Below are 18,147 nucleotides of genomic sequence, written 5' to 3'. Positions count from 1 at the left end.
CAGCTTAAACCAGCAAAGGACCAGCATAAACCAGCAAAGGACCAGCTTAAACCAGCAAAGGGCCAGCTTAAACCAGCAAAGGGCCAGCATAAACCAGCAAAGGACCAGCTCAAACCAGCAAAGGGCCAGCTTAAACCGACAAAGGACCATTTTAAACCAGCAAAGGACCAGCTCAAACCAGCAAAGGGCCAGCTTAAACCGACAAAGGACCATTTTAAACCAGCAAAGGACCAGCTCAAACCAGCAAAGGGCCAGCTTAAACCGACAAGCTCAAGTCACAAGTCAGCAAAGGACCAGCTCAAACCAGCAAAGGGCCAGCTTAAACCGACAAAGGACCACCAGCAACCAGCAAAGGACCAGCTCAAACCAGCAAAGGGCCAGCTTAAACCGACAAAGGACCATTTTAAACCAGCAAAGGACCAGCTCAAACCAGCAAAGGGCCAGCTTAAACCGACAAAGGACCATTTTAAACCAGCAAAGGACCAGCTCAAACCAGCAAAGGGCCAGCTTAAACCAACAAAGGACCATTTTAAACCAGCAAAGGACCAGCTTAAACCAGCATCCCAGCGTCAAAACATACCTAACCAGCATATGCTGTTTTTTTCAACAGGGAAAGCAATTTGCTTTATACATTTACAGCAAAATCAGAGTATAGGCAGTTTTAGCTTCAAATTAAAAATAATATAATCATCAATTACAAAATTATATTAGCCTATTTGAACAATATTGTTAGCTGATGCTAACTGGCTAGCTAACTAGCTACCTGATGCTAACTTGAGGTCATTTTTTAAATATAAAGTCCAAATATTTTTATTCAACCACCTAGATAGAGTACATTTGATGGAAAAACAAAGGATTTAATGTTCAGGACAGAGTAACCATGCCCTGGGGGCGTTTTACCCCACAGATTCGAAAAATGATGTCATTCTGAAAATATAATAATATTTAAATCATGACAACTCTCAGAAGATTTTAGCATGGTGATGGATATGACAATGTTAATGTATTTGGTCTTGGCGGAACAGATCTGCTATGCTGCTGCTGTTGGTTATTGCTGTAGTTGTAGATTATTGCTGCTGCTGCAAGCACAGGAACTTGCTACTACCAATGCATATGGCGATACGGTGCCATGAGTATTTAAGACATACTGCTGCTGCACAAATAGCATATAAAATAACCCGTAGCAGATCTATACAGGTGGAGCTGGGGAAGGTGGAGGGTTTCAGAGAACTCTGAAAGCGCACTGCAGGAATCTCAAGTGAATGCTATATAAATGCAAGGCAGTAAGCTCATTGGCTGCATATGCAGCATGAACCAATCAGCTTGTGCCAAGTCGTTTAACTCTCTGAATATCATCAGTTACGTTAACACCCCGTCAGAATGCACCATCTAGAGTTTCATGAATGAACTATATATTTTTTGTTAAATAACACGTGCTCCCTATCTACAGGTCTTACTGTTCTCATATAATATATAACTGTGATGTTCTGCAAAACAAGCTTTCAAACACTTTTATTTCTTGCTGCTGAAAATTAGATCACTTACTGTGAAATCCTCAGGTAAATCACCAGCGTAAGCTTCATGGGGAATACTTCTACATCACTTGTGTCAGTGTAGTCCATAGTTACAACAAAAATTTAGCTTGACTTTATCTAGTGGTTATTTTGGGAAAAACAGTAGGGGCGTTTCTCCCCCTCTAGCCTACCAATGAAAAAGCCAAAGACAAAGAAGCAGGGCATGTTGTCATACTCTATGGGATGTGTTGTTCAGCATTTTTTCCCCCATGGCATTTTACAAGAAGTGTTTCGTATTCACATGTAAACTTGCACTTATCATAATCATTCCCTTGAATGTACATATCTTGTCAAGGCCCAAAACCTCCATACATCAGAATGACCCTAGTCTATAAAGAGTAACTTATGCACTACAATGAACACAATATCAAAGATATTTCATGTCAATCATATTTTAATTGTTTACTGAGATCGTTTGAAACTGTAAAGCAATATCCACACAATGTAAAGCACACAACTGAATCTCTTGATTCATCTTCACAATGCACATGTAGAGTCTCAGAGTTGTTCATAGCCTTGGCCACGGCGTTCTCGGACAAGCACATACGTCAGAATGGCAATGAGGCAAACTGCCGCAGCTACAGCACCCAGAATAATGGGGATCATGCGCTTGTTGTAATCCTCCCAGCACTCCACCTCTGAAATCAAGACATGAGAAATCATGTTATTCCGGGGTAATAGAATATATATGTGTTTACATTTATATGCATAGTGAAAAATAGCATCTCTGCGGTCTACAATGTGAGATGTATGTACCTTTTCCAAACGCTCCATTAGCCAGATCAAAGGCTTGAATCTGCAGTGGCACCAGTTTGACTCGGAAGTAGCTTGCCAGTATCAGAGTCATCTGAGACTTGCATTGGAAGCTTAGGCCATTTTTTGCTTTGAATAGCTTGTCGTGATTTATTACTCCAACGTAGGTTTTATCTGTGGATTAAGTTTGAAAAATATACTTAGAGGTGAAGTTTTGTGTCAAAATGCATTCTCTTAACCCAATTTATTGTTCATTAACTAATATAAGTATGACATTCATAGGTTAATCTCCCCCAAAATTGTAAACAGTGAGCCTCCCAGTCATCATTTAGACGTCAACTAAAAAAAGTAAAATTTTTATGCGTTTTGGCTGTTTATTGAAATGACAGGAGCGTTTTGAGGACCTGAAAATGCAACCCTTTTGAAAACTATGGAAGGCAGATGGTGCCAAAACTCTATAAATGGAAAGCATGAAATTTGACCATGTCAACACACACGGGTTGTCAGCGTCAACGCGTCAATTCTGAGCATGTTTCTTTTGTATGTGTCACATATTAATATTTACTTTATTTCATTGCATAACTGCTTTACTGATATCTACTGTGCTAGAGTAAATTAATTAATGTTACAATATAAATTAAGACTTTTCTACCTGTGAAAGAACGTTGAACTAAACAACTAAGGCTACATCCACACGAAGCCAGAGCTTTCCCTATCCGATCTTTTTTTTCTCCCTCGTCTCAAGAAATATCTGCGTCCACACGAAACCACGAAACTGACACAAAACGATGTAGTATACATGCCAGACCAGCATGTGGCGCTGTATTTCTGCTACAGAGATACACTAAAAACTGAGAAGAAGACTTGGACTATGTGCATAAACCTTGCGCGTGGTATACAAACAAACATGGAACAATACATTGATTACTCTGTGTTAATGTTAGTTAATAAAAAGACAATCGTTCAGTGTTTGTTCATGTTTTTGTTGCTGCTACGTGGCGTGGCGTAGCGTAGCGGTGTCTGACTAGGGGCGAGACATGGGCTGATGATTTCATAAATTATACGGATTCGCTGTACACATGAAAATGCAAGGGCGGCGTTTTTAGATTTATCCACTCTGGGACCCGGTTTCAAAAAATATCAGTTTCACTCTCCCAAAACGCCGGATCCGTCTGGACGAAACGCCTATACGATACAAAATTTATGCGTATGCAGCTAAACGCGTCTCCGTGCGGACGGGGCCTAAATCGGACAAATTTCACACGTTCCTTTTAAAGACTTTTGGCCCCATCCAATTGTGAAAACTGTGATGTCATGCACATGCATATTACATGTTCAGTTTATAGCTATGTGCGCAGACACGTAGTGTTTCTTTACAAAGTGACATTGCCACCTACTGGCCTGGCATGAATAATATAGCATTTTTAGTCATTTTCGTGGATCCCATGAATGTTGAACGTTGTCATCTGTATGCAAAACTTTAGTTTTTAGTACATTGTTGTCATGTAAACGTACCATTAGAGCATTATGCACAAATCTGTCAATCTCTTTCCAGCTCAACCAATAGTGAGACACTGGGACGTGGCTACTGTAGCAGGCTGAGCCAGAGGCTGTTTTTTGCGAACGTGGCTGACACTATACATGGGAAAAATAAATCTGAAGACTTGCCAAAATACACAGAGACAGACAATGGTGTATAACAAGGGTAAACATCGGCTGTGTTTTTAGAAGACGGAGGAACTTGAGGGAATGTTTGGGTTTCAATCGAGACACCGAGTGTGTGGAGTTTCTTCTCGACAGGTAGGCGAAACTCATGTTTTTGCCACATGTTAACTCTTTATTGTCAAGCCCTAGATAAAATAGTAAGATATTCTAAGGATAAGAATAATCGTGAGTGCGTGATGAGTGTGTTTGCAAAGGTTGTAGTGTAATTTATACTTACTCTGGCAATTTTTACAAGGGGGAGCTGGTCTCAGAAGCCCTTTGATAGTGCTCACATAGGAAAGATCGCCTTCCTGGGAGTGTGAAGAAATATTGCATTGTATGTTGATTAAGATTGCTTGTTTTGTACATGTTTAACCCCAGAGAGAAAGCTTATCATAGAGATAAAAGCTACTGTAGGTACCTTGATGAAAGTGAACTCCAGATGTCCACCATCAAAGTCCAGTGAGAGAATAGACTTTTGGTTCCCACAGAATCCCGTGGCTCGTGTTGAGCTGGGATTCATGTTGAAATAATAGTTCTTCTGGAATACAAGTTAAGCAGTGTGATTACTGGACCAACATCATGTTAGTATGGAAATACTGTAAAATTGACAATATCGTTGATCTAAAAAGATCAAGGCACTCAAATTTGGTGTAGCTGCACAGAATTTGTAGACGTAGCCTATGTTCGACATTGTACTCTTTGAGTCTACTGAATGCATGCACACAGTGAAGAAGATATTCACAGAAAACTTGGGGACGTTTTGATCCACTGGCTGTGCTAGAGATTATGAGAGGACAGTTTTGACAAACATCACATGAACAAACATTATGGGGGTCTACGCACCTCCTGCGGCTATTAAACACAACTGGAATTAAATAAATGTAAGTGATGGCAGTAGAATAGAATCTACACTTAAAGTACACTTAAGGGGCTTTTTATTCCATTATTATTATATTATTTGCAAGTAGTGTTTTAAAAATAAGCTTAAGATTTGAGGTTCACTGTAGGTGCACATTCAGTACAATTAACAGCACTTCTTTCTTACAAGGGATTACTCATTAAAAACAAAGTTTTTCATTTTATAGTTTGTCTTAATTATGGGGCTATTTCATCCCACCATGAAATGAACAATGTAAAGTATTAGCAACGTGTACTCTTGAGGATGCGTGTTTTTTCTGACAGTGCAGTGAGCCGTTGACAATGTTGGTGGTAAACCAAGTGAGTTCTCACCCCCTGCTAGAACATGCTGAGAAGCTGAATAAAAATGCTGAGAAAATAACAAGCTTACTTTATTCTCTCTCACCACATACTCCACTCCCAAACTGGCCCGCACACACACTTTGCCCTGGGGGTTCCTCAAGGTGCACAGAAACTGAGGCGGCGCGGTTTCTTTGGGCTGAAGAACGGGTCTCTTGGACAGATTAGTGATGGGAGGATCACTGTTGATGATGGCAGGAACTTCATCTGCTGAAGCTGAAAGGTGAAGAGGCTTTGCGGCTAGAGAGCTTCCTGTAAGCACGAAACAACGGGGGGCTTTAGCACCATTTCGTGAAGTGTTAACCAACACAGAGCTACCAGGACCAATTATGGATGTTGTTACACTGACTCAGTGTTGCATTGTTCTGGGTTCTCAGAAATTAGGCTTACTAGAACTACTAGAACTTACTAGAACTTACTAATTTATTAACAATCTATTTATAAATCTACATTTCTAATTATAAACTCATTATAAATCATAATTTATAAGAATATATGCAAAGTTTGTAGGATTATTTACCATTAAAATCACCGTTTTGACTTAAATAAAAAGGCAAATCAACTCACCTAGCCAATGCATGGAGGACAGCAGAAGAAGCAGAGCAATGCGGCGACTTGTGTAATTCATTTTAAGAAAGGGGCTCTTGTGTTTCAGGGCAGTTGCTCTTATGGTATCAGCTCTGAGGCCGTGGTAAAATAATGCACATGTGGTTGTGAAGGAGGACAGTTATGCTTTGATGTTGTCAGCAGTTGTCTGACATCAGGAAGCATCTTTAGCCAAGCCCACGATTAGTAAACCAAGTATGATATGAGTATAATAACTATATAATGGTATAGATCATATTTCAGATCAAGAGTTGTATTTCTAAATTGAATTTCTAAGCAATCTAGACAGCTGTTTGATTAAAACAAGTGATAGACTTGGGTCTGGACATTCATGGTGCCAGTTTGGGCTCTTGCCCAAAATTTAGTGCCACCGACAGGTCAGTTCATACTAATATTTGCCACACTTTTTCGTTGGAGCAAAATGCATTCAATGCCTCAAAGGGTTCAATGTCACAGCAAGCACCGCTCGCGTATAGATAATAAAACATGTTGTTTTTCTTTCAGTTACCAATAACTTGACTAAATTCCATGTTCGTGGAGCTTCGGTATGTGCGCGTTTCAAATCTTCTATCAGCAACTTTAGTCACTGTTCAACCATGTGTTTTGAAAAACAAAACTGAAACTATAAGAGCATTTATTAAAAACAGCACTTCAGGACACAATGGAATAAAACTGTTTTGTGTAAATGTGTCATTTTTTGCATTTTGAAATGTGTGAACGATGCAGATCACCCAAACACGTCTGTTCACACTTTGGGTGCTCTGTTCACTTTTTTACTTCCCTTTCCACTTTGGTTGGTTGTGGAACTCTCTCTCTCTCTGTGTGTGTGTGTGTCTGTGTGTGTGTGTGTGTGTGTGTGTGTGTGTGTTTCTTGTATTTATTTATTTTAAAGTTTAAAATGAGTAAGTGCGATCCATGTTGTTATAATTTAATTAGAAAATTATCTTACCAATAATTACTACATCTATGGAAGAATGCAACACTTTGTGTTGTTGTCAAGATTATAATTCAAAAACACATAAAAATGCAGTTAATTTAAAAATGACTTGAATACCCTTTAATGACAAACATGTTTTCAGTTTCTGAATTCAACGTTTTTTTGTGGTGCTTAAAAGTAAAAAAACCGTTGACCATGTAAATTGCATTAAACATTTTTTTTGCAAGTAGTCATTTTGATGCCAAAAAATGCATTGTTGGATGTTATTGACCTCTAAATGGACATCTGTACATCTCACACGATGAGCATTCCTCCTAAAAGATTATTTAAGACAACCTGATGGCTTCATTTTTAAGTCATTTTTAAGTTATGTCAGTTATGTTTCTGTATTAAAGATAGCCTAATTAATTTATAATGTATTAAATATAAAACTCTCCAAAGCACGTAACTAAAAACAAATACAAGTGAAATATAACTATTAAAATATAATTCAATATGATGCATCACACAATGTTTTTAATGTTTTTCATTGTAAATTAAGGTGACTGCTTTTTATTAAATAAATAAATGAATATAAACAACATAGATTAATGTAATTATTGTCTTGTTAAATATAATATGAATATTTAATATATATGCTAATGTAAAGTTAATTAATAGAGTTTATTATTTTATAAAATACTGTTCATTAAACGTTTTTTACTGTAGCATTTCACATTATTATTTTATTACATCATTACTTTTTCCATTTATGTATAAAAATGATCTGTTCATAAATAAATTCTCATCAGTATGTTTATTGTATGTTAAGTATGTTTAACTAACTCTGTAGAGACTGAATCTGGTCATGTCTTTAATTCCATGAGAGCAAAACACAGCACGGGTCAAAGGTAGAGGGGACAAAGTATGGCCTTAAATACACACTGCTGCTTTTGTCAATTTACTTAACGCAACTTTGAATTCTAACACTGCTGAATGCTGTGTGTTTGTCTCTGTTATGAAGCACTAAACAAATCTTTAACTTCACTAATATGAAAAGTTGAGATAAAACAGTCAAATGAATCCAAAAAGCAATAAATACTGTAATCAATCATCTATTTGTAGACAAATTGGACATGCACACACTTTCTTTGGGCCTGATAGCCAGTGTTTGAGTCCAGAACACATGGACCGCTCTGGACTGATCTTTTGGAACAGACTGTCTTCCAAAATGTTAAAACTGTGTCTCGATGTATGTTTGTGCACCGTCATGTAAAGGTCTCAGTGAAGGTCTCTTATCATTGTTTTGCAGCGGTGATTCAGAGAACTGTGCGTGTTGTGGAGAGCGTCTCAGACGAGTAAACATTTGCATTACATCTGCTGAATACCGTCGCACCATATTTGGACAGCTGGAGATACAGACACAGAGCTGAGCTTTCTAACAGTGAGTAAATCATTACAGGGGCCGATAGAGTCCAGCGCGGACACTTCTGAACCCTCTCACTCCAACACTGCTGGGTTTTCAGCATGATGCGGGACAAGATCTTGACGGTTTTCGCGCTAGCTTGGCTTTATTCTTCTGGAGGACGTGGACAAACTGACATTAAAATTCCCTGTAATGATAAACGTGTGGAGGATGTTGTGAATGTAACTCTTTCTGCGCATAACAAGATATTAACTGAAGGTGCTCAACTTGCTCTCTATGAAATCCTGGAGGCTACGAAGGTAGGATGTAGTTTTGCTCTTTGCATTGTATAACATTTCAGCTCTAAGCGGCTGTAGGTTCTCCGGCACTCTTAAAAATAAAGACTCTTTATTGGCATTGGTGGTTCCGTGAAGAACCTCTAACATCCATGGAACCTTATCAATGCACAAAGGGTTCTTTAGATAGTTAAAATGTTCATCATGCTAAGAAAAAATGGATCTTTTAAGAACTGTTCACTCAAAGGTTCTTCATCTTCTGTGGCATCGCTGCGAAAACCCCCTTTAGAAACCTTTATTTTTGAGAGTGTAGCAATGCAACAGAAGAGCCATTTTTGGTTCCAACCTTTCAGTGATCAGCTCTTACAAGAACCATTTTTTTTCTTAGTATGAGGAATATTTGAATAATTTAAAGAACCTTTTCCCACTATTAAGAACCTTTAATGTTTAAGGTTCTTCATGGAACCATCAATGCCAATAAAGAGCCTTTATTGTTAAGAGTGTAGCATAATACAGTAATGTTTACAGGCTCAGAATGAATCGGCAGAAGTTGTGTTCGTACGGTTCACAAGCAGAGAGACAGATTGTCCCGCAGGAGCAGACAAGGTTTGGCATGAATGTGACTATCTGCAACAAGCGGATAAGGTAAGATCTTATGAAGTCACCTACATGATAATCTACATTTTTATCGCCAAACAAACCCTCGCATTTAGAAACAATTATGTAGGAAGTCTAAAATCCATTGGGCAGCAGTCAATTATGTCAGTTATGCAGTTTAGTGTTAATTATACAAATATGTTTCCAATCACAATCAAATACTTTGTAATTAGCAGTGTTGTGGAAAGTTGCTTTTAAAAGTGATGCATTACAATATTGCGTTACTCCATTAAAAAGTAACTAATTGCGTTACTTAGTTACTTTTTATGGAAAGTCGTGTGTTACGCTACTTTGCGTTACTTTTTGTCACCTGGGCTGGGCTTGCTTATTTGTTTTTTAATAACAAAAACTGCTGTAAAGACCCTTTCACAGCATAAGTCTGGGGCTGAAAGAAGCGCCTCTGTCTCTGCACTCACGCCTGATTCCTCTCAACACGGGGACAGGAGAGAAGTTAGTCAATACATGGGAAAACAAAGTAATGTGTAGTATTTATTTGAAAAAGTAACTCAGATATTTCATTGTAAATTTAAAAGTAATGCGTAACTTTACTAGTTACTTGTAAAAGTAATCTGATTACATAGCTCGCGTTACTTGTAATGCATTACCCCAACGCTGGTAATTAGTGTCTTACAGCAGCCTTTGGCCATGATTATAGTACATGAATATGTTGTGGTTCCTCAGGCGCTCAGAATCTGTCATGCGAAAGTCCTGTTCACAGAAGCAGATCAAGAGTTACTGTTACACGACTGTTCAGGTATGTCGCATGTTGTTTTATGACTGCTTTAATCGCTTTTATACTTTACCGTTATAAGTGCACTTAGCCATTTTTTCCATAGTAAAAGTTTTAAAAAAGAAAACGATAGCAGTTTTCTGCCCTAGAAACGCAAACCGCTGTAACTACAAACTACAAGATTCAGATTCCCTCAGGAAAACTTTGAACCCCCTTTTTTTTTCATTTCTAGTATTGCCGTCATTACATAAAACAGTCAAGCATTTACATATTTATATCAGTAGTTTAAATGTGCAATTTCCATCTCCAACACTGACTACTCCGATTGGTGGATCTCTCCTTTTTGAATTGTTCTTCACCAGGAGTTTGTCAGTTATTTGTATTGAAAGCTGAAGACTGGCCTCTATGGAAGCATATATCAGATTTGACTCACTGTCTTTCCTGAACGCTCTCTGACAGCTGAGCCAGCTGCTTCCTCTAAAGTCGCCCCTTGTCTGGGCTGCCCTGAAATGATCGAGTTACATCATGAAGAACTGAGGGAACCGCTCATTCATTCTTTGTCGAAAGCCAATGGCATGATCAATCACATGCATTTCTTCATCTTTAGGGACTTGACATCGGCAACAAAACAGGTAAATGATTTATTTTCATGATCCTGCCGCTCACCTGATTGATTCCTGTGTTCACTGATAAAACCAATGGCCTGAATGGAATATATTTGGGGAGAGGCGTTTTCCGAATGGACAAATATGATGTGAAATCAGCTCATTTAATCCACTGGACTGTTTTTTTGTCGGCTTGGGCTGTTGGCTGCGGCTGGCTGACCTCAGGAACATCGAGGTTAATGCTGTGGTGTTGTGAATCGTCTCTGTGTGTAGGTGGTTGCTGGGTTCAGGTATAAATTGCAGTTTGAGATTGAGAAGAGCAACTGCACCAGAGCAGAATTCAAAGCGGTTACCGAGGAGTGCCACCCAATGCAGGAAAATACGGTACTGTATCAAATCACGCTGTGTAACACACACATGCAGAAATTATTTCACTTATTTTATGTTCAGTATTTATTTTATTTTTTCTCTTTTTGCAAATGAACTCATTTGATTAATTAAAATATTAATTACAAATACACATGTCCATTTTTATAATTCCTCGTACTGTTCTAAAGGCTTAGCTGTATCCCAAAATATCCTACCATTCAAAACTTTAGAGTTTCTATGATATTTTTAAATGTTTTTGGAAGAAGTCTCTTCTGCTCACCAAGGCTGCATTTATTTGGTCAAAGATACAGTTAAAACAGTAATATTAGGAAATAGTATTACAATTTAAAACAGCTGTTTTCTATGTGAATATCTGTTAAAACAATTTATTTCTGTGATCAAAGCTGTATTTTCAGCATCATTCCTCCAGTCTTCAGTGTCACATGATCTTCAGAAATCATTCTAATATGCTGATTTGCTGCTCAGGAAACATTTCTGATTATTATCGATGTTGAAACAGTTGTGCTGCTTCATATTTTTTGTTGAAACCATGATACATTTTTTTAAAGATTTTTTTAAAGATTTCAACATTTATTTGAAATAGAAACATTTTGTAACACTATAGAGATGTTGCTGAAAAAAACAAAAAGAAAAAATACTCACAGACCCCAAACTTTGAATGGTAGTGTCCATTAATATTAGTTGATTTATTTAGTCTGAGATGGCACAATAACACATAAAGATGCTCTTCATCAGAGAAATCTATGCAAAAAGTGTACTCAGAATAATTCAAATGAAGCTATGCAAACAGGAATGTGTACTTGTTGTGTGTACTTGTAGCCTCTCACATAAAGTTGTTGTTTAGGAGGTTTTGCAGTGTAACTCTACTGTGGATGTGGCTCCTTGGAGGCACGAGGTCCCAGAAGTGCATGTTGAATGTCAGGCAGTGTTTGTTAAGGTGAACCACCCCATCAATAATTTTATTTCTATTAAACGATTCAGATCATTTTCACATCATTGCAATAGATTTTTAATAAACCCATTCATGCCCATCATCTTGTTTTCAGACTGTCGCGAGATTTAAACGGCCACCAGGCTGGTCTCCTCTTAGGATCAAGCCTGAAAAACAACCGAGTCCAAAGACGCAAGTCAAAGAATCCTCCGAGGAATCCAAGGAGAGCATCGGCACGACCCAAAGCACACCGCTCAACTGTCCCACCAAACCCTGGAGAGAGTTCAAGCCGCTCGTTATCAGCATCGCTCCTCCAAACACTACAGAGTCTTCACAGCCGGACCCGACCGCAGCAGACACTGCACTCAATGACCAGGATCTGACGAGCTGAGAGGCCTGTGTGTGGGTTTAAACCATTACCTAAAAGAATTCAACTACTATACTTATAATGGGATTTATGATGTTTATCATTCATTCATTTGTGGATTCTACAATAATTCACAGTACACTGTCTTATATTAAACAATAAAGACCTGTGATTTTGATGAACTGTTGGAATTGTGTTGCATGTCCATATAATCTATAATAACTACATTTTCCAGCTGCGGTATGGAAGATTTGGCACTCTGGTGGTCGAGACGTAAACTATGAGTTGAAGATCGATCACGTTTAGGAGAAATAGTCATTTCAATATGAATCCAGGCGATCAGGAATTTTGCGTGAGGGCAAAAGATCAGCAAATTTCCTTTGGCTCAGATCTGGCCCATATCAACAGCTAAAGTGTGGCCCAGATCAGTACGTGTTTGCCGGCCCAGAACTGGTCCACATCTTTATAGCCAGAACTGAACTAAAACCTGAAGTGAGCCAAATCATATATGAACCTTATATGTTATTCTTGTATGGCTGAGTTCTGTAAAGGGCTGACTATGTGGCTGATACAGCCATTTAACCATATTTACACCACACCTATTTTATATTTTAAATACCAATTACACAGTAAATCATCTTAAACACAAAAATTGATTCACAGTAATTTTTATTTTTATAATATAATTCTAATAAGTTCAATACAGAACATAACGGAAGAGTGCTGTGTTGTAAATGTCAAATGAGTGAATAAATGTACAATAATTGATACTTTTAGTAAGTCTCGCCAGTCTTTCTCACTCACAGTCTGTCAGGAAATGGAGAGAAAAAAAGAACATTAGCATATCATAATTAGTATCATACATTAGATATTATCTGAATCTTAAAGGGGTCATATGATGCGATTGGCGTAACATTTCCGTCTCACGCTTGAGGTATTCGGCCAATCACAACGCACTGGATAGCTGGCCAATCAGAGCACACCTCGCTTTTCAGAACAATTAGCTTTTTAAAAATCGACGCGTTTCAGAAAGGCGGAGCATAGAGGAGAAACAATAATGTACAGTATGTGGAAAATAATGTGTTTTTTTAACCTTAAACCGCATAAACACATTTCATTACACCAAATACACAAAATAATGTTCTTTTTAGCAGCATCATACGATCTCTTTAAGACATTAATGACTGTAAATCAACACTGCACACATTCTCTTTGTCTACCACCCAAGAAGGGACATTCTAAAAGGAAAAACACTTAACGTGGCTTAATGCCTTAAGACAGTGTTTTTAAAAGACCAAACTAATACTGGGTTTTTCTATGGGAGGAAAACGCTTATTGTGTAATTAAACGCGTTGCATTTCAGAATTTCAATTTTTATTTCAGTGTTTTTACTCACTGTCTGAAGGAATGTAGAGGACATATAAGAGTTCATTTGCAGGGTGTGATGCTTCTGTAACCCCATAACAGTGGCCTACATGGACCTATACACTAATAATCACACAATAAGGATAAAATAAGTCATATTTTTATGAAAAAACATTTATTGTAAAAATACATTCAGATTATATTTACAAAAGCTGATGAACTACATGAAAACTTTAAACCTTTAATCACTGGACTTTAAAACTTGCATCTCTCGTATCAGAGTCCATCTCTGTCACTGTTCTCATTCTGGACAGCATCAGTGATGATGGGACAGTCTTTCCTGCCTGGTGACATTCTGAAATATAAATTCACCCATTCACAGAATTCACACAATACTGTCTGATAGCTTATCATGCTAATAGCACTTATATAACCCCCCATTCCAGAACATTATCACCTGTCCCAAGCAGATGTTTGGGCAAACAAGCAGAGAAGAACACAGGGCCATGTCAAGTATGTTTTATAAATTATAAGATACAGATAGTTTCAAATATTGCTACACAAATTCTTGAAGAAATAATTTATTCTTGAACTTATTTAATAATCATTGCATTTTGATTGAATCTCAAAATGGTAACAAAAAAGACATTTAAAACTTGTGAATGATCAAAAACAGTATGTTTCTATTAGTATTTTTTATTTATTTTTTATTTTTTTCACATGGAACAAGTGAGAAGCTCTTAAAAATAAAGGTGCTTCAAAAGGTTCTTCACAGTGATGCCATAGAAGAACCATTTTTGGTTCCACAAAGAACCATTCAGTCAAAGGTTCTTTAAAGAAGCATCTCTTTCTTACCTTTTTATAATCTGAAGAACCTTCTTTCGCCACAAAGAAGCTTTTGTGAAACAGAAAGGTTCTTTATGAAACCATTTAGACAAAAAGGTTCTTCTATGGCATCGTGAAGCACCTTTATTTTTAAGAGTGTACATGATCTAGACATACTACTAATCACAGAAAAAAAAATGTTTTAGGCATTTTACTTACTTGAATGTTGATTTATCCAGTCCAGAAAAACAAGATGATGTGCTTCAAGGGACGTTCGAAGGTTGTGTGAGTTCATGGTCAGGTAAACAGGCCTATTTTTTCAAATCTAGCATCCAACGTAAGGCTAAACAATGGGATTGTTGTGTGAATGTGGTCTTGGAGAGAAAAAATCAAGCTAAAAATGATGTTGTAATATTACAACAGTGGGCCTTACAGGGTTAATAACCAGACCTTCTTTGTTTATGACGTGATTTAAAGCAAAGATGAATTACTTGAAACTGACCCGTGAAATCTGACCAGACAGCTCAAATTATAAATCATTTTATCAGCTTACAGTTGTGATTCAGCACTCTAAAAAAATCCTGGGTTATTTTTTTTTTAACCCAAATGCTGGGTTGAGCCTTTTGGGTAATTTTTGGGGTTATTTTTTCAGTGTTTTGGTAGTTTTTGTGTTACCCAGCTCCTGGGTCAAATGTAACAACCCAATGTTTGGGTTGTTTTGCAGCTCCTGGGTCAGACATAACAACCCAATGTTTGGTTTTAGTGTTACTCAGATCCAGGGTCAGACGTAACCCACACTCTAAAAAATGCTGGGTTAAATACAACTCAGTGCCATTCTTCGGTAAAATTCAGGTTTGTGTACATTTTATTTTATCTATAAAATCGTTACTGCGCTGTATATCGTTCAATTTTATGCAGAGCAACACACAGGCGCGCGGTGTGAATCAACTTTAACGAGTGTCGCGGTCTTTTCGCGTGATTTTATTTATAAACATACAGAATATAATACTTTGGATGTTAAAACGTCCTCAGAGCTATTTATTTATTGGCAGGTTATGGAGTCACAGCATGTTTCGGCTAGAGTGAAACGCTGGGCGGTGGTCCGTTAGCCGTTCCCCGCCGAACACGACTCCAGCTCGGGCACGAGAACCAGCGCCGTTACGGTGGAAACAGAACAACAGAGACTGGTCGATTACACATGAATTACTTCTGTTTAATGTTGACTTTTTCTTCTAATGTTTGTTAAACGAGTTTAAATATAGGCAATATGTATAGCCTATTAAAAACTATATAAACAATGCTGTAAATGATAAATGAAGGAAAATAAAGGAAGTTATCATGCAAACCAGTGGTTGTGTGGAGTATTTTAGAAAGGTTTAGAGGGTTTAAGTTAATCTGTAAACATTATTTAATGTATGAAGTAAAAAATAAGATAGTAATATAGTAAAAATGAATAAAGCTGGGTTAAATCAACCCATTATGCTGGGTTAAATAAACAACCCTAATTTGCTGGGTAAATTTAACCCAAGATGGGTTCTGTCCTATATTTACCCAGCCCTTGGGTTAATAACAACCCAAATTGGGTTGTTTTTAACCCAGTGTTTTTAGAGTGAGGGTAAGGCAATGAGACAGCTTTGGATACTGATTTTTTTTTTCAAAGTACTTACTCTATAATAGATTTTTTTTTTTTTAAGTTTTAACGAAAATACTACTACTACTACTAATAATAATAATACAATTATGTTAATTCATGACACTTTGTAATACCTATGTGATGCATTTCTTTTTCATTTATTTCCCCTACTTCCAACTTCCATTATATAGAAAATAATTGTAAAAGATTTGGAACTATCAGAGAAGATCTTCTGTGTATTAAAGTCATGGTGATCTAATTGTTCAGTTATTAATAGTTATTTGTTAATGCTGAGATGTTTATGTGCATGTTTCATTTTCACTCATAACCCACATGACACACAAAACCAAAATAGATTTACAAAAGGAATTGTTTGCAACTGGCCCCGGTTCTCTTAAAATTTCTTGTCATAGATGTTCCGGTAATGAAATGATCTCCGGAACTAAAAATGATTGGTGATTGTAGTCAAAGATGAGGTTAGGTGTACATCAGTGGCTTGATGTTTGAGGGTCATGGGTCAGACGTATGAATCATCCTGCTGACGTTCTCAGTGGAGACATGAGCCGAGACATCTACAACATCTCATTTTGATGCATTTGATCATTGCACAGAGAGCTTATAAGTGCTTGAGATGGTCCTTCTTCTGTTACTTGAGAAGAGTCGGTCACGATAGACGTCAAGTCCTGTTCCTCGACACAATGGCTAGTGATCGGATCTTTCTTCTAACCGTAACCTGCTCCGTCTTAATGCTACTAGTTAGTTGTGATGATTTTCTAGAGATCCGCTCGATAGACGATAACATGAAGGCTCAAGAGGAGAAAGAACTGGTAAGATAACTGGTTTCAGACACTCTAGAAATCATTACAGCATTAACAGATACATTAATTAAGAACAAAATATATATTTTATAGATTGAAGCTCTTCAAGAAGTTCTTGCAAAACTGAGAAACAAACAGATTCCCACTGCAGAGAAGAAGTTTGGCTGGGTTCCCTCGGTAAGTCTGTTATTCAGCAATACAATCCTTTACAGTGTCTGTTTACGCATATCTTACACATGAATATAATAAAAATGTAATTAGGTCATTGGTATTCTGCTGTACATTTTGAACTCTGGATATGAACTGTATATCAGCGAAATCATGCTTTGGTTGAAACATTTTGTTCTGAGAAAGGACAAAAGGATAAAATACTTCTAAATGTATTGCGTAATAGATATATTAATAACTGTTTGTCACATATTTCTGCAGTGTGTAGCAAATACACAGCAAAATCCACTCAAAATAAATCTGTGAACTAATTCAAATCTACCTATGTTAACTTAAGACTAATATGAATTCCATTTTTAAAGATGTGAGTGTACTGTTTTATCCAATATTAAAGAGTTAGGTCACCCCAGCAAAATCCACTCAAAATAAATCTGTGAACTAATTCAAATCTAGCTATGTTAACTTAATACTAATATGAATTCCATTTTTAAAGATGTGAGTGTACTGTTTTATCCAATATTAAAGAGTTAGGTCACCAAAAGATGCAAATTCTGTCATCATTTACTCAGCCTCATGTTTTTCCAAACCTAATCTCCGGCACACAAATTTAGATATTTTGAATATTCTTTCATCTTTTTTGTCCATCCTTTGAAAGTCTAGTTAGCCTACTCGACACGATCGTGAGTTGAGTTTCCGTTTACCATATTTGATGAGCTGTGTGTTGATCAATGTTTATATGTGAATAAAAGTCTAAATTAAAATCAGTTCATGATCTTTAGAAGACTTGGATTAAATTGCTCGATTACTTTTATGATCATGTCCTTGCTGAAGCTTGAAAATGTTGATTGCCTTTCAATGGATGGATAAAAATGATGAGTGAATCTTAAGAATATCCTCATTCTTGTTCCAAAGATAAACAGTTTTTGGGGGGGTTTGGAATGACACGAGGGTGAGTAAACGAAGACAGAATCTCATTTTGGGATGATGGGAATATGAAAATGTACTCCATGAAGAATGCTCCACAAAATACCCTGTTGAAAAAATCAGCATATGCTGGTTAGGTATGTTTTGACGCTGGGATGCTGGTTTAAGCTGGTCCTTTGCTGGCTTATGCTGGTCCTTTGCTGGTTTAAGCTGGTCCTTT

At 37.2% G+C, this 18,147-nt stretch overlaps 3 protein-coding genes across 3 annotated transcripts in view; 2 read left to right on the top strand and 1 right to left on the bottom strand.

Annotated features, from left to right (window-relative positions):
- Positions 1–1,961: 1,961 nt before the first annotated feature.
- LOC107698047 (lysosome-associated membrane glycoprotein 3-like) lies at positions 1,962–6,018 on the bottom strand. Its single transcript, XM_016498962.1, has 6 exons — positions 5,859–6,018; positions 5,323–5,543; positions 4,453–4,572; positions 4,270–4,342; positions 2,331–2,501; positions 1,962–2,212 (listed from the first exon to the last, which is right to left on the bottom strand). The coding sequence occupies exons 1-6, from the start codon at positions 5,917–5,919 to the stop codon at positions 2,073–2,075; spliced, it is 786 nt and encodes a 261-aa protein (XP_016354448.1). The 5' UTR covers positions 5,920–6,018; the 3' UTR covers positions 1,962–2,072.
- A 2,231-nt stretch (positions 6,019–8,249) lies between these two features.
- Positions 8,250–12,381, top strand: LOC107698046 (T-kininogen 2-like). Its single transcript, XM_016498961.1, has 7 exons — positions 8,250–8,538; positions 9,043–9,159; positions 9,853–9,925; positions 10,361–10,533; positions 10,780–10,890; positions 11,741–11,833; positions 11,943–12,381. Exons 1-7 carry the CDS (start codon positions 8,341–8,343, stop codon positions 12,216–12,218), a joined length of 1,041 nt encoding a protein of 346 aa, XP_016354447.1. The 5' UTR covers positions 8,250–8,340; the 3' UTR covers positions 12,219–12,381.
- Positions 12,382–16,328: 3,947 nt separating this feature from the next.
- Positions 16,329–18,147, top strand: part of LOC107698048 (cocaine- and amphetamine-regulated transcript protein-like) — a 2,725-nt gene continuing 906 nt past the window's right edge. Inside the window, exons 1-2 of the mRNA XM_016498963.1 lie at positions 16,329–16,844; positions 16,929–17,012. Coding sequence (XP_016354449.1) covers positions 16,608–16,844; positions 16,929–17,012 — 321 coding nt within the window. The 5' untranslated portion in view covers positions 16,329–16,607. The remainder of the gene's footprint in view (positions 16,845–16,928; positions 17,013–18,147) is intronic.

The sequence above is a fragment of the Sinocyclocheilus anshuiensis genome, unplaced genomic scaffold, assembly GCF_001515605.1.
Source record: "Sinocyclocheilus anshuiensis isolate Anshui unplaced genomic scaffold, SAMN03320099.WGS_v1.1 scaffold1501, whole genome shotgun sequence".
Classification (NCBI taxonomy): Eukaryota; Metazoa; Chordata; class Actinopteri; order Cypriniformes; family Cyprinidae; genus Sinocyclocheilus; species Sinocyclocheilus anshuiensis.
This window is presented reverse-complemented; position numbering and strand designations above follow the sequence as displayed.

Coding starts and splice junctions, on each gene's coding strand:
- LOC107698047 (XM_016498962.1), bottom strand. CDS start 5,919: ATGAATTACACAAGTCGCCGCATTGCTCTGCTTCTTCTGCTGTCCTCC. Junction 5,544..5,858: donor GTCCTCCATGCATTGGCTAG/GTGAGTTGATTT, acceptor TCGTGCTTACAG/GAAGCTCTCTAGCCGCAAAG. Junction 4,573..5,322: donor ATGTGGTGAGAGAGAATAAA/GTAAGCTTGTTA, acceptor CTTGTATTCCAG/AAGAACTATTATTTCAACAT.
- LOC107698046 (XM_016498961.1), top strand. CDS start 8,341: ATGATGCGGGACAAGATCTTGACGGTTTTCGCGCTAGCTTGGCTTTAT. Junction 9,160..9,852: donor ATCTGCAACAAGCGGATAAG/GTAAGATCTTAT, acceptor GTGGTTCCTCAG/GCGCTCAGAATCTGTCATGC. Junction 10,891..11,740: donor ACCCAATGCAGGAAAATACG/GTACTGTATCAA, acceptor GTTGTTGTTTAG/GAGGTTTTGCAGTGTAACTC.